The 13,627-nt window shown below is 35.7% G+C and overlaps 1 protein-coding gene across 1 annotated transcript; it reads right to left on the bottom strand.

The window, feature by feature from the left end:
* Positions 1-616: 616 nt before the first annotated feature.
* LOC105043444 (uncharacterized) lies at positions 617-8,185 on the bottom strand. Its single transcript, XM_073255816.1, has 3 exons — positions 7,715-8,185; positions 6,024-6,172; positions 617-1,083 (listed from the first exon to the last, which is right to left on the bottom strand). The coding sequence occupies exons 1-3, from the start codon at positions 7,898-7,900 to the stop codon at positions 945-947; spliced, it is 474 nt and encodes a 157-aa protein (XP_073111917.1). The 5' UTR covers positions 7,901-8,185; the 3' UTR covers positions 617-944.
* Positions 8,186-13,627: the final 5,442 nt, after the last annotated feature.

Genomic DNA, 13,627 nt, shown 5'->3' with positions numbered 1-13,627 from the left:
CATAAATTTGCGTTGGAATGCTTCACCATCAGAAATCTACTTACCTAAGAAATGAAATTGTGGAAACATGGTTTGTAGGGCAGTCGTTCTCATATACTTTCTATAAAATAGGGCTCTTAAGTTGGCAAAAACGATCTTTCTTCCATCAAGTTTATATCCATACGCCATGCTATGATAACTCAGAAAATTATTTTTGTTTTTAAAAAAAAATACCCAGCTGGCTTCCTGCACATGTACTGCCAATATGAACGGAACCCCAAATCCTTGACGAAACTTTGCACTTCTTAGGCTTTTTGAAGTCCTTCAAATCCCACCTCCAAGTGCACCACGAGCTCCATTGTCTTTACATGCAGAACCAACAATGGACAGATTTCAACATCCAGCAATTCCAGGAATTGAATATTTACTCATACATTTTCGCAACCTGCATTATTTTGGTAGCTCTGAAGGTTTCCTTGCTTCGAAAGACTGACCCAAATTCACTTTTGCAAGAACCTTTGCGGTTGGATTGTTTGTTATCCAATCAGTGCTGATTTAAGATACTGTTTCAAATCATTCACTATAAATCAAGACAAAAGAAGAAACAATAAAGAAAAGGTTCACCACTATTGTTCCATCACGTGAAATGCCCAGAAATGGCTGTGGATTGAAAAAAAGAAGCAGCACGACAAATAGCAACCAAGTCCTTCCCAAAGAGAGAAACTGTACATTACACCCCAAACACTGATTCTTATGGAAAACAGATTGCAACATGAAAGATAATCTACAGGCAGCTTTCATTTATCAGACACAGCATAACAGACAATTTTAGCATCTCCAAGTGCTTTCTCTACAGAAATTGCAAACCATCTGCTAACAGACTTGAGGATTTCTTGCTAGTCCAGGGTCAGCCCCAGGCAATCGACAAAAAGGCATCTACCGTGATATCTTTCGAGCACCACCACTCAATTACCTGCATTGATTCCAAATATACGGACCTTGTGCATGTTGGGCAATTTGGCGACAACCAACACAATCACTGCAAGCGTGTTGAGGAAAAGCATCGGATGCTGGTAATCAGTTGTGTGTGAGGCTATCAAGTACCTGCCAGGAAAAATAAAGGAACCCACAACATCAGGCAGCATTTCAAGGCTCAGAATTCTGGTTTGAAGATCTCCAGGCCATATAATGCGGGAAGCAATAATTAGATGAAAATAGATCCGGACTAATTTGTAGGTTTATTTTTAACAGAGCACAGTAATAATCATTTTAAATTTAGGATATGATTGCAACTATATTTTTGCTGAAAATTCGAGCATCTCCATACAAGGCAAAAAAGAAGGCATGGCAAAGAATGTTTTGGTGATTTTTAATGAATAGAATATATATGAATCCATCATGTAATATTTTCCCAATGGGACAAAATGGTCATGGTAGAGGAAAGCGCAAATATAATTTTGCATAGGGATACTTCTTCCATGAATGTTAAAACCATGTTTATTCTTAGCTGAGAACCTTTGATACCAACAGATTACAATATATATATATATATATATATATATATATATATATATATATATATATATATATATATATATAATTAATTCTAACAACTAAAAATGTATTATTACAAGCAGCTCCCTACCAATTATTCAGTGAAAGTCTTTCATCCATATTATCTTTCATGCATAGCAGCATAATTATGTCAAACAATAGTTGTAGGACTAAATCAGGTCAGAAGCATTTCAAATTTTCCATCCTCATATTTGGGTCCAACTTTGGCACAACTGTTAATGTCATGTCATAGTGGCCAAAGCAAATAGACCAGATTAATCTGAGGCTAATTAATCAGATAAATCCAGAATAGACCTACACATATAACAAGCCCACTCAAGTAAGATCTTTGTGACCCGGACCCAACTAAGTTGTAAAACCATATCTAAAATGTGAACGTACAAAAAATCAAGGAGTCAAGGTTGACATGTACAGAAGAAGAAAAAGATTGACAAAAGGTGGTCTCTCTTGATGCACATTTCTTTCGCCCCATCTCAAAGCATACTGTTCACCTAGAAAAACCAACTTTCTGAATTACATTAACTACATTCTAGTTCCACATCAAATTCTGTCCCACCCTTTCTCAGTTGTTATTCACCATTTTCGTATCCAAAAAAAAAAAAATCAAGAATCAATTATCAAGAAACATTATATGAAAATTCACCAAATTAGTGTGGCAACAAAATTTCAGAAAGTTATACACCGACTAATTGTGTGTGGGGGGGTGAGTGTGGTGTGGGGGGTGTGGTTGTGTATAAAAAGTGGAGAAAAGGGACTACCAGACAAGAGAGCTGTACTGCTAAATAGAGAAGAAAATAATTTCAATATATTCAATATTTATCATCACCAACCCATAATTTAATAATCCCCCTCCCTCACCCTTTATTGCTAAAGACCTAATAAGATTTAGTCAAATATGCAACAAGAATTACGAAACAGGACTCCTAAATTGAAGAAATAAAAAGAGAAGAAAATAAGATAAGTTCAAACTTTGTAAAACTAGCAAATTCATTTCACCAGAATATCTAATGTGAAAAGCCAACAAAATCAATCCAAAATGCAATCCTGGTGACTAAAACCGTTACTAACCCAAACTAGAGCTATGGTAGAACTTTTGGGCACCTATCCTTCTTAAAATAGGACACAAACTAGAGCAATAAGAACTTTTCTACAATATCCTTCCCCAAAATTCAGTATGAAAATTGCAAGAAAATAGGGGAAAAAACAAATCTTCTACCAAAAGATCTAAACAAAACTCCTAAGGCTCGAGTAACTGAAAATAAAAACCAAAAAATTCAAAACAACTAAATCTGAACTTAATCTAGACCTAAGCTACACTACAGATTAACCAAGGATCAAGTCTAATCATAGCCATGCTCCTTTTCTTATAACATTGTCCCTCAAAATACTATACGACATATTCCAGAGTATGTTTCAGCTAATGACAAGGAATATCTTGTTTCAGTGTATTCTATGCACTCAATAAAGGGTGGTAAAAAAAGTTTCCTTCTTGATCAGCAAATATAAGCATACACTATTGAACCACTAAATAACACTAACATGAATGCTTCTGCTTTCATATAAAGAATATGCCAGATAATCAAACAGATACTAAATGGTTTATGATGAATAAGTCTGTTGTTGTCTACATCTGCATGTGCATATACACATGCATTTGTGCATGCATGGATATGCACACACAAACATAAATAGGGCTAGGTTATTTGTTTGTATAACACACTAATACAAAAAATCATAGCAATGAAATTCAACATGGTAACTTCCATTCTCATACAGAAGTACAAATATCCAACAATCCCTGATTTTCCATTGTTATAAAGACAAAAAAAAAAAAAAAAAAACTGTTTCAATCAATGTTACTAAAGAGGCACGCCTCAAGCACAAAAGGCGCTGGACGCAAGGGCCGTCGTCTCGGTGCCTCAGGCGCACGCCTCTACATTGTTCAGAGGCGCAATGAGGCGTGGAATTCCAACAAGTATTAATTTTTAATTTCTAAGAAATAGGAAAGATCAGTTATAGTAAATAGGGATCGGAAAGGTCAACTATGGTAAATAGAGATTGAAAAGTCATCATTGAAAGTCAAACGGACTTTGAAAACCTACATGAGACTCTTGAAATCGCCTAAAAGAATCAGAAGACAGAAGCTAAATCGTCTCCACCTCATCTCATCGCCTAAAAAGCACCTCCATCTTATCTCATTGCCTAACACCAGGTAAGTCATCTCTCCTCCAGTGCTCCTCTTCTTCTTTCTCTTCTTCTTATTTTTCTTCTTCTGACATGCTCTGTTATGCTCTGTTTTCTGGCTAGAAAACAGAGCATAATGGAGCACATTAGTCTACTCTCTAACCTTTTATTCTTCTTGTCATTCTTCTTCTCCTTCTTCTTCTTATTTTTGGATTAGAGCTAGTTTTTACATACTGAACTTCTTGCGTATAGCTAGATTTTTTTTTTTTTAATTTTTTAATAACAGAATCCTAGTGTTTACTTGCTAAAATTCGTGCCTATAGCTAGTTCTTTGTTTTTCTATTTTTGATGCCTGACTTATCTCAAGCACGCGCCTGCACCTTGTGCCTTGTGCCTTGTGCCTAGGCTCTAGAGACCCTTAGCGCCTAGGTGCGCCTAGGGCTTTTAACAACATTGGTTTCAATCAAGTCCTGCATATAAAAGATATGGGTCCAATTGCTAATAGAGACTCACAAAATGATCTAGGTGCAAACCTTAACCTCCTATTGACTGCAATTAGAGATGGTAAATTTTTGTCTAGGCCATTTGCTAGATCCACTCCAACCCAAAAAATAGACCCATTATGGAAAACCAGGCTTGGGCACCTTTTTTGTCCACTAACATGCTGAAGTATTGGCTTTTGAATAAGGGGAATCAAAGTACTTATAATACACATTAATTGATTTAGGTTGATGCTATGCATAGCACCTGATTCACATAGTTACTCCAAAAAGAAAAGGAAAAAAGCAAAAAAAAAAAAAACCACCACCCACCCTACTCCTTTGACCCAATCCTTTCACTCTCTATCTCTCCACTCTATGCCTTTCTAACTCCCTTTGCCTTTTCTTGAATGAAACTCTCACTCTTAAAATGAGTTAGTCCTACTGCTTTCTTTCTCCCTTCTGACCATAACACTGCCCTTGCAAAAAAGACCTTCACCTACCGGCAACCAACTCATTTTCTCATGCTCCTGTATGTCTCTTAAACCACTCATTGTGAATCGTAAACCCTAAATGGCATAACTTAGTACCTTAATTCCCATCTCTTAAAGGTCTCCACAACCCCTCCTTCCACCTACCCACCCCTCTCACCTTGCCTACCCACGCTTATGCAAGTTTAAAACACAAGACAAATATGATGATTGATGCCTTCTATGCTAGTCAAGCTTATTTTAATACCAGGAGGCATCTTTGCTCTTTTAATTTTTAGAGTCAGAGCTTTTATGGATGTAAAACTTGAAAACTCCTTGTTCCAATATTCCTTAGTATACAATCTACAACTAATAATTCAATCAAAGAAAGTGGGTCCAAGTTGATAGAATTAAAACCAGGGTCAGATCCAAACATTGAATGTTGCCTGAAATTCAGGTCCATGTCAGATCCAGGTTAGACATAAGTTCAAGCTAATATCCAACACAAACCCCGTAGTTTGCCGAGCCTAGTTGCAATTTAACAACCATGCATCTAAAGCTTTATTGAAAGTATTCAATTCCTAAGGTCCGAAATCAAAATTGTTGGAGTTCCAAAAACTATGAAAACCAAAGAATGTTATGCAGGAAGAACCATGAGTTGAAAGGACACATAGGCTTTCTTTATTTTCGCTGATATCTGAAGTATTTATACCACCACTTCATAGTGCATGCCCATTCTCATAACATAATTTCCAATTATAGGTTATACATTGAAGACCTAATTCTGCATGTTATGACAGGAGATTATTGTTATTATTTGTGTACCTGACAATAGCCGAATCTCTCTAAATATGGTCAAAATCTACACATATTAAGTAACTACACCAGTCGTAGTACAAAAGAGCAGGAATTCTGTTATGGTTTCTAATGAAACTATAAAACAGCCCTAGGCCATAAGTCACCTTACAGATCAACTATTAGAGCCCATTTCAAGTTATTCATATTGTAGTTGCCAAGTGTCATTTTATCCCCAAAGTTCATTTTAAAAAAATGTTCCACATAATACTAGTTATGACCGAGTATAAAGCAGGCATACATGCAATCCAGCAAATGAAGCACAAGCACTTACACATGAGGCAAAGCAGAACCACATGCATGCCATACCACATACATTTTAGAGTTTCAAAAAGTCAATTATATAAGACAAATTATTAAAATCATAGTGGCTCATGCCTTTCTAAATAACTGCAGTCTCATTGTGCAAATGGTCCCTCATGATTTCACATGTCCACAAACTGGAAGTCAAATGGAATGCGAATATTACAAGAATACTTACAGAACCACAGGTACGACAGTCAAAAACTTCCGATTACGAGTAAGCTGCTTGCCATTGTCCATCTGCTCCCACCATGTCAAGGTATTGTAAATACCCTGATCATCAGCAAAGGGAGTTCCCTTCTTCCAATGGAAAAAGTGATAGGTGATCTGCAATATAGGATTCAATCAGAACAGCTGTAGGAATTAAAAAGGAGCAAAGATGGAGAATGTGATACGACCCAATAACATGTAAAAACAATATATATATATATATATATATATATATATATAAGAATTGGCTTGATCCAACAAGTAGAATGTAAAAAATTTTAAATTCAAATGCCCGAGTAAAAAATGATGAATGAATTATACTTAACCAAAAAAAGCCAGATGTCAAAACATATAATTTCTTTCATTTTTCATTGGAACAATCTCCACATCTAGGAGTCGAGCAAACATATGTTCCAAAGAGAACAACACAAACAAGTTCATATGATACAACCCTTTCCGACAGCATTCACATACAAACAAAAGCCTGTGGCACCGTGTTTCCCAGTAGCTCAAATGCATCAATACAGTCATAACAGTAGAATATGCTATAACTGTAATATTCAACTGGCATCCACCCAGTGCTTAGTGTTGAATTGCATAGGAATGCCCAGCAACTTCTGTCTATGCATATGTTATTTCAGGTTTCACAAATCAATGCTCTTAGCACCTAGTGCTACGGCAAAAAGTTTGTCCTTTTGAAATGTCCCAAGGTATAAGTGGAAAAACAAATATCACGAACGATCTCTTGCACTGGCTCAACTTCAAAGTCTGATATTGCATTGAATTCAGGAATAAATTATATCCTAACCCGCTATAGAGTGAAGTAAAGCATGGATTCATTATATGATTACACAAGGACAGAAATTTTTAGCACCAATTTGATGAATCAAGAAAACAAATAAAGCCATAAACTCAACAGAGTTGAGCTCCACGACCGAAAAGGCAAAGTAAAGAAAAAATCATAAGCTTCTCACATTCAGTTACATGTCAAATTCCTCAAACATAAGCTCCTATAGAGATGAAACAACAGACAGAATTAGAACTGAAATGAAGCAGAGTTACCATAAGTATTCTATTTCAAACATGCATAAAAAAAAAAGATTTCTTTTTCCCCAATTACCATGAGTATCAAACAAAAAAAAAAAAGAAAGAAAGAAACTTATTTACGCCGTGATTTATAGCAAATAAGTCAGTTTTCCTTCCAAAGATTGAATTTTTTTTTTGAAAAAAAAAAAAAAAAACTGCATCGCACAAGATGGCTAATTTGGGAGTCCAAGAATACCCAAACAAATTCCATCAAAAAATCACTTCTTGAACAGATCACCCACGAAGAACCATTAAAGCAGTTAATTTTCCCACCAATTATTTCCCTCTTTCCAATCGGGAAACCAAATCTCAAAACTCCACAAGTGAACACCCAAACAGACACAATCAGAAACCCAGAGAGCTTTCCCACCCGATCAGGGAAAAAAGGGATCTTTAGACCCCAGATTCACGAAAAAAGGAATCAGAAACCCTCAAATTCAACCAACTCATTATTAAGAAAAAAGAACAATAAAAACATGGATTCATCAATTCATCAGAAATCACCATCAAAAATCAGAATTTTCATCATAATATCCAATTAACGACATAGCTACGGAAAAAGTGAAGGCATACCGCAAAGTGGAACAGATTGACCATGGTCCAGGCCATCCCGGGGGTGCAGCCGAAGATCGATAGCACGAGGAGCCACGAGAAGAAGAGGATAAGGATGTAGGTCGTCCACACCCCGGGATACATGAACCACTCCGTGTTCTTGTTCAGATCCGCCGGCGGCACCGCCTGAACGTAGAGCTTCGCCATCCCCTCCTCGATATCTCTCCCGGTCTATCTATACAAATCCCAACCACCTACTCGTACATATATCGAGAAGAAGAAGAAACCGAAATAGAGGAGGATTCCTATTGGGATTGGAATTGGGATCAGTCGATCGAGAACAGGAGAACAACGTTGGGTTTTTACAGAAGAACAGATGGAATCACGAGCGCAGGACCGGAGGAGAGGAGAAAATTTCAAAGAAGGGGAGCGAAGGAAAGAGACGGAGAGAGAGAGAAAGGGAGAGAGGGAGAGAGAGAGAGAGCGATCGATCGGTCAATCCGGGGAGTCTTCCACTTTGCGGTGGGCTTGCTTCGCCGTTCATCGTTTGTTATGTTTTATAAGTGGCGTTGTGCGGACGCCGTTGAATTATTAATTTAGTCTAATCAGGTGTTGGACCCTATTAATGTGTTTTAATAATTAAAAAAATATAAGATTATATTTGGTTATATTTTTAAATTTTTTATTTTTTATTTTTAAAAATATTTTTTATTTTTTTAATTTTTATTGTTAGATAAAAATAAAAAAATAAAAAATATATTTGATAACTACGCTATTACAAAGCATAAAAACGATGACAAATAAAAAGTCCGACAAAAAAAAGAAGAGTTCAGAAGGAAAGGATAAAAAAATGAAGAAATGAAGAGCTCGACGAAAAAGAAAAATTTGAACTCTCTACTTTTTGGTTTGACATTTTAGATGTTCGAAAACAAAAAAAATAAAAAAATAAATTTTAAAAAATAAAAAAAATTATTTTATATATAAAATAAGTTTTTAAATTTTAAATTTTTTATTTTTATGATATTATTAAATATTATTTTTAATTTTTATTTTTTAAAAATTAAAAATTTATATTTTTTAATGACTAATCAAATACATCCTAAATTAATTTGACCTTCTTTTCGCTAGAAAGATGTTGATGCATAATTCATCACTTTTTTTAACCTGCTCTCTTTGAAGTTGCCACCATAAGCACTAGGATGATGCTGTAATTTTTAAAATTTTCATCATTAAATTTGATTTTTTATTTTTTTACCAAATAGATTATTTTAATATTATTATTGTTATTATAATTATTATTAAAAGTAATTAATGTATTAAATTTAGATTAAAAAACTATTGGCGTTGATAATTTGATAGTGTTGGCGGATTAGTGGCACCCTGCTGCTCCATGTTATAGGCATCCTCGGAATCACTGTAATAGATATAGCATGGCTTCAGAGAGGTAAAAATTGACCCAAATAAAATATTATTATGGTCTTTTAAAAAATTACAAGACAAATTTTTAATATCTGCCTCAGAATAATAATAATTTTAAAATGATGATGGTAATTTCAAAATATTGATGTCGAAGATACCATAGAAAATTTGAAATTGTAGGGATGTTGTAAGTATATAATTGTTATGGTTGTTATATAATAGATTATAATAGTAGTAGTTGTTATTTACTAATTCATCTTAATGTTAAATTAGTAGAGGTAGTTTGAACCACTTGTGAAACACTTAGTTATTATTGTTTGTTGATGTCATTATCAAAGTCGTTGTAATGCCATTTGTTTTCCAATTAATTGCTGTCAATGTCCTTGTTTTGTTTGCATGCTATTGTTTTTGATCTATATATTCATCAAATCCAGTTGAATCATTCATGAATTTTGTCTCTAACCATCGTATAACTATTTATCTGGATAACTGACAAGTTATCTATGCACCCATATGCTTATATATTTTTTATTGATAATATCTATCACGTCCCAATCCGAGATCACGAGAAGGAGATCGCGACAACCACCGCATACTTATGAAAAACTCTCTCCATAAGCATGCAAGGCATCTCATCACGATATCAATGCATCACAGCGGAATAAATTCAAATAATTTTTATTCAACTTTAATTCAAATAATTAAAATAAATATCTTACATCCGATAAAATTTTACTAAAAATAAAATAATAGATCTAAGTTCAATGAAGTTGACAATGTTAAATCTCACATCTAAAAGCTCTGTCCTAATTTTTCTTCCCACGCTCGAAAATTAATTATCTGAATCTGAAAAATAAAAAGAAAGGTAATGAGCTAGACAGCCCAGTAAGTAACAAATAATCTCAACTAGGTAATTCAGATATTATCTAATTTTCAAGAACATTATTACAATTAAACATAAAAATATATTTCATGCTGATTTAATACAAATCCAATATTTTTAAATATTCACATATAATATAAATCATAAATCCGATTCGATTCAAAATACTCATAACTCAACAGCCTCGACTATGACCAACGTTTAACCCCCATTGATGGGGTCCACAGAATACCAGCGCACAACCCCCACTGGCAGGGTCCACAAACACCAGTGCACAACCCCCACTAGCAGGGTCCACAAACACCAGCGCACAACCCCCACTGACAGAATCCATTGAGTACCAACATATAATCCTCATTGACGGGATCCACTGAAACATAGTTAGGCTGAGAGCATAAATCCGATCTGTATCAAATACTTTGTATCATAATATATCATAATTTTTTTTCACTGAACAGGTACATAATCGACGTACCATAATATTTCAAAAGCACTTTTCTTTTAAAACATAATTTCATAAATCATGCATAATTTCAGAGAATAATTATTTATTTTTAGAATAAATATGAAATATCTCGAGAAGATGATTCGTTACTTACCTTTCACGGAGCACTGAATGAACAGATCGACTAACTTCTAGGAGATTCTTCCGTGCCTATTATCCAAAATTATATTTTTATATTAATTTTAATTCAAAATTAAATCTAAACAAGTCTCAAATCAAAACCTCACTTAAAATCAAACTCTTTCCTAAACTCGATCAAAAATCATCAAATGAAGCCTTCCACTACGTTAATCCTAGAGGAATAATTTTAGAGAGAGAGAAATCCATCAAGAGAGAGAAAATTCTAGAGAGAGAAAGTCCAATTTCAGAGAGAGAAAATAAGGGTTCGGACTGAAAGAAGAGAGAGAAGAGAGAGAAACTCTCTCTCTCATTCTTTTTTTTTTTATTTATTTATTTATTTATCTATATATAGATATATATTTATATATATATATATATTATATATTTTTTCTTTTCTTTTCTCTTTTTCTTTTTTTTCTTCTTTTTCTTTTCTTTTCTCTTTTTCTTCTTTTTCTTCTTTTCTTCTTCTTCTCTCGGGCTCCTTCCAGGCCGAACAGGGGACCGACAGTCCCCTCCTTTGCCGGGCCGTTCAGGCCGCGGCCGCCACGACGGAGGCCGGCGACAGAGGGGGGCCACTCCCCCGGTCACAGAGAGGCATGGCCGGCGGTCGATTGCGATCGCCGGCACTGAAAAATCCAAGGAAAAGAGGCCAAAATAGGGGTCTCTTTTCCGACCAAGAATCGGCGACTCCCATCGCCGACAGCCGCGCACAAAGGCACGGGAGGAAGGGAAAGGAAGAGAGGAAGGGGAGGAAAACTTACCTCGACCTCTGGTGACCCCACCGACGAGCAATCACGACAAGAACCAAACGCTGTCCGTGGCTCTGATCGGGAAAAACAGGGAGAAAGAGAGGGGAAAAAGGCCGATGGTCGATTTCTAAGGAAAGGGGAGGTCTTCTTATAGAGGGCCCTAGGACTTCGAGAGATCCTAGGACTCCCAATTTGCCCGGGTCTCGCCGGAGAAGAAGACTCCTATCGGGAGTCTTCTTCCCGATTTTTTCTCTATTTTTTTTTTTTGAATGGGCTTGGGTCTTTTAAATCGGGCTTGGGCTATAACATTCTTCACCCCTAAAAGAAATTTCTTCCTCGAAATTTTTCATACCTGTCACCATTGTATTGGAGGCCTGTGCATTCTGTTGAGTAAGCGCATAAACTCTTCCTTGGGTTTTAGAAGTCTGTCCACCACCCCTATGTTGTCCTTCATAAGTTCTTTGGCCAACTTGATTTTCTGTATTAACGGGCAGCTAGCAATTTTATGATCCATCTGACCACACTTGAAACAAGCACCTATATTCCAATAGCAATCCTTGTCTGCATGATTTTTGCCACATCTAGAGCACTGCTCACCATCAATCTGTTGCGTCTTATTATCTATTGCTCCCTTAGCTGATCTTTTGATATTTTTATTATTCTGCCCTTGTGTATCATTTGATTTTGCTCTCTTTCTTTGCTTTCTTTCCCTTTCCATGCATTCTTCATTGACTTCTCTTTCAATTATCAGTGTTTATTTACCACATCTGCATAAGTTGTCAATTCATATGGAACTACTTATTTTCGAATCTCAGTTCTCAGTCCCATCTCAAACTTGTGAACACGTTCTTGCTCACCATCCACTAATCTCGGAGCAAATTTTGCTAACTCTGTAAATTTTGCTTCATATTCAGTCACACTCATACCCTTTTGCTTCAAATAAATAAACTCTTGCTCTTTCTGGATTCTTATACTCTAAGAAAAATATTGATCGTAGAATGCAATCCGAAATCTTTCCCAGGTAAATATTTCGCCGTCTTGTTCATACTTGCGCTGTAGTCGCTGACACCAGTTGTATACTTCTCCTTGTAGTAAATAAGCTGCATATCGAATCTTTTCTTCATCAAGACACTCTTGGACAGTGAAGGCCTTCTCCATCTCCATTATCCAGTTATCAGCCTCCAAAGGTTCAGTAGTCCCCTTGAAAGCTGGAGGAGCAAGCTTTTTAAATTCTGAAATGTTGTTCCGTTGTACTGGTTGCTCTCCATATTGTGGTGGTGGATGCTGATGTTGTTGTGTATCTCGTTGTATCTGCTGTTGTTCAAGCATTTGCTGCTGTATTTGTTGTTGAGCTTGTACCATTCTGATTAGGGTCTGCATTAACTGAGCCATATCTAGTTCCTGACGTGCTCTCGAAGTATTCCTATTAGGATCTACGACTCTCTCCTCCTGAGGGGTGCCACTGGTCAAATGGGGAGTGCTACCATCCCGTGGTTGTGATGTCTTTCTTGTAATTCCTTGAGTAGTTCTTGTCATTCTACGGGGAGGCATGGTAACCTTGTAGTAGTAAAATCTTATTAGATTCATTTATCTATTTGTTAGGATAGATTTATTATGATGCTCATACTTTAACGTCCCAATATTCCTAATGTTTACCCACCTACACTCATACTATGTCAAATTCTGTGTCATAATTCATCCACTCATGCTCTGATACCATATTAATTGTCACGCCTCCAGCCCGAGATCGCGAGCAGGAGGTCGCAGCAACCACCGTATACTTATGAAGAACTCTCTCCATAAGCATGCAAGGCATCTCATCACGATATCAATGCATCACAGCGAAATAAATTCAAATAATTTTTATTCAACTTTAATTCAAGTAATTAAAATAAATATCTTACATCCGATAAAATTTTACTAAAAATAAAATAATAGATCTAAGTTCAATGAAGTTGACAATGCTAAATCTCGCCTCTAAAACCTCTGTCCCAATTTTTCTTCCCACGCTCGAAAATTAATTATCTGAATCTGAAAAATAGAAAGAAAGGTAATGAGCTAGACAGCCCAGTAAGTAACAAATAATCTCAACTAGATAATTCAGATATTATCTAATTTCCAAGAACATTATTGCAATTAAACATAAAAATATATTTCATGCTGATTTAATGCAAACCTAATATTTTTAAATATTCATATATAATATAAATCATAAATCCGATTCGATTCAAAACACTCGTAACTTAACAGCCTCGACT

The sequence above is a fragment of the Elaeis guineensis genome, chromosome 4 (assembly GCF_000442705.2).
Source record: "Elaeis guineensis isolate ETL-2024a chromosome 4, EG11, whole genome shotgun sequence".
Lineage (NCBI taxonomy): Eukaryota > Viridiplantae > Streptophyta > Magnoliopsida > Arecales > Arecaceae > Elaeis > Elaeis guineensis.
The sequence above is the reverse complement of the archived record's forward strand: the minus strand, read 5'-3'. Positions and strand labels throughout refer to the sequence as shown.

Excerpts from the sequence above, each read along its gene's own strand:
- LOC105043444 (XM_073255816.1), bottom strand. The coding sequence starts at position 7,900 with ATGGCGAAGCTCTACGTTCAGGCGGTGCCGCCGGCGGATCTGAACAAG. Across the intron at positions 6,173-7,714 it reads TCAATCTGTTCCACTTTGCG|ATCACCTATCACTTTTTCCA; the intron begins GTATGCCTTCAC and ends CCTATATTGCAG. Across the intron at positions 1,084-6,023 it reads ACTGTCGTACCTGTGGTTCT|GTACTTGATAGCCTCACACA; the intron begins GTAAGTATTCTT and ends TTTTCCTGGCAG.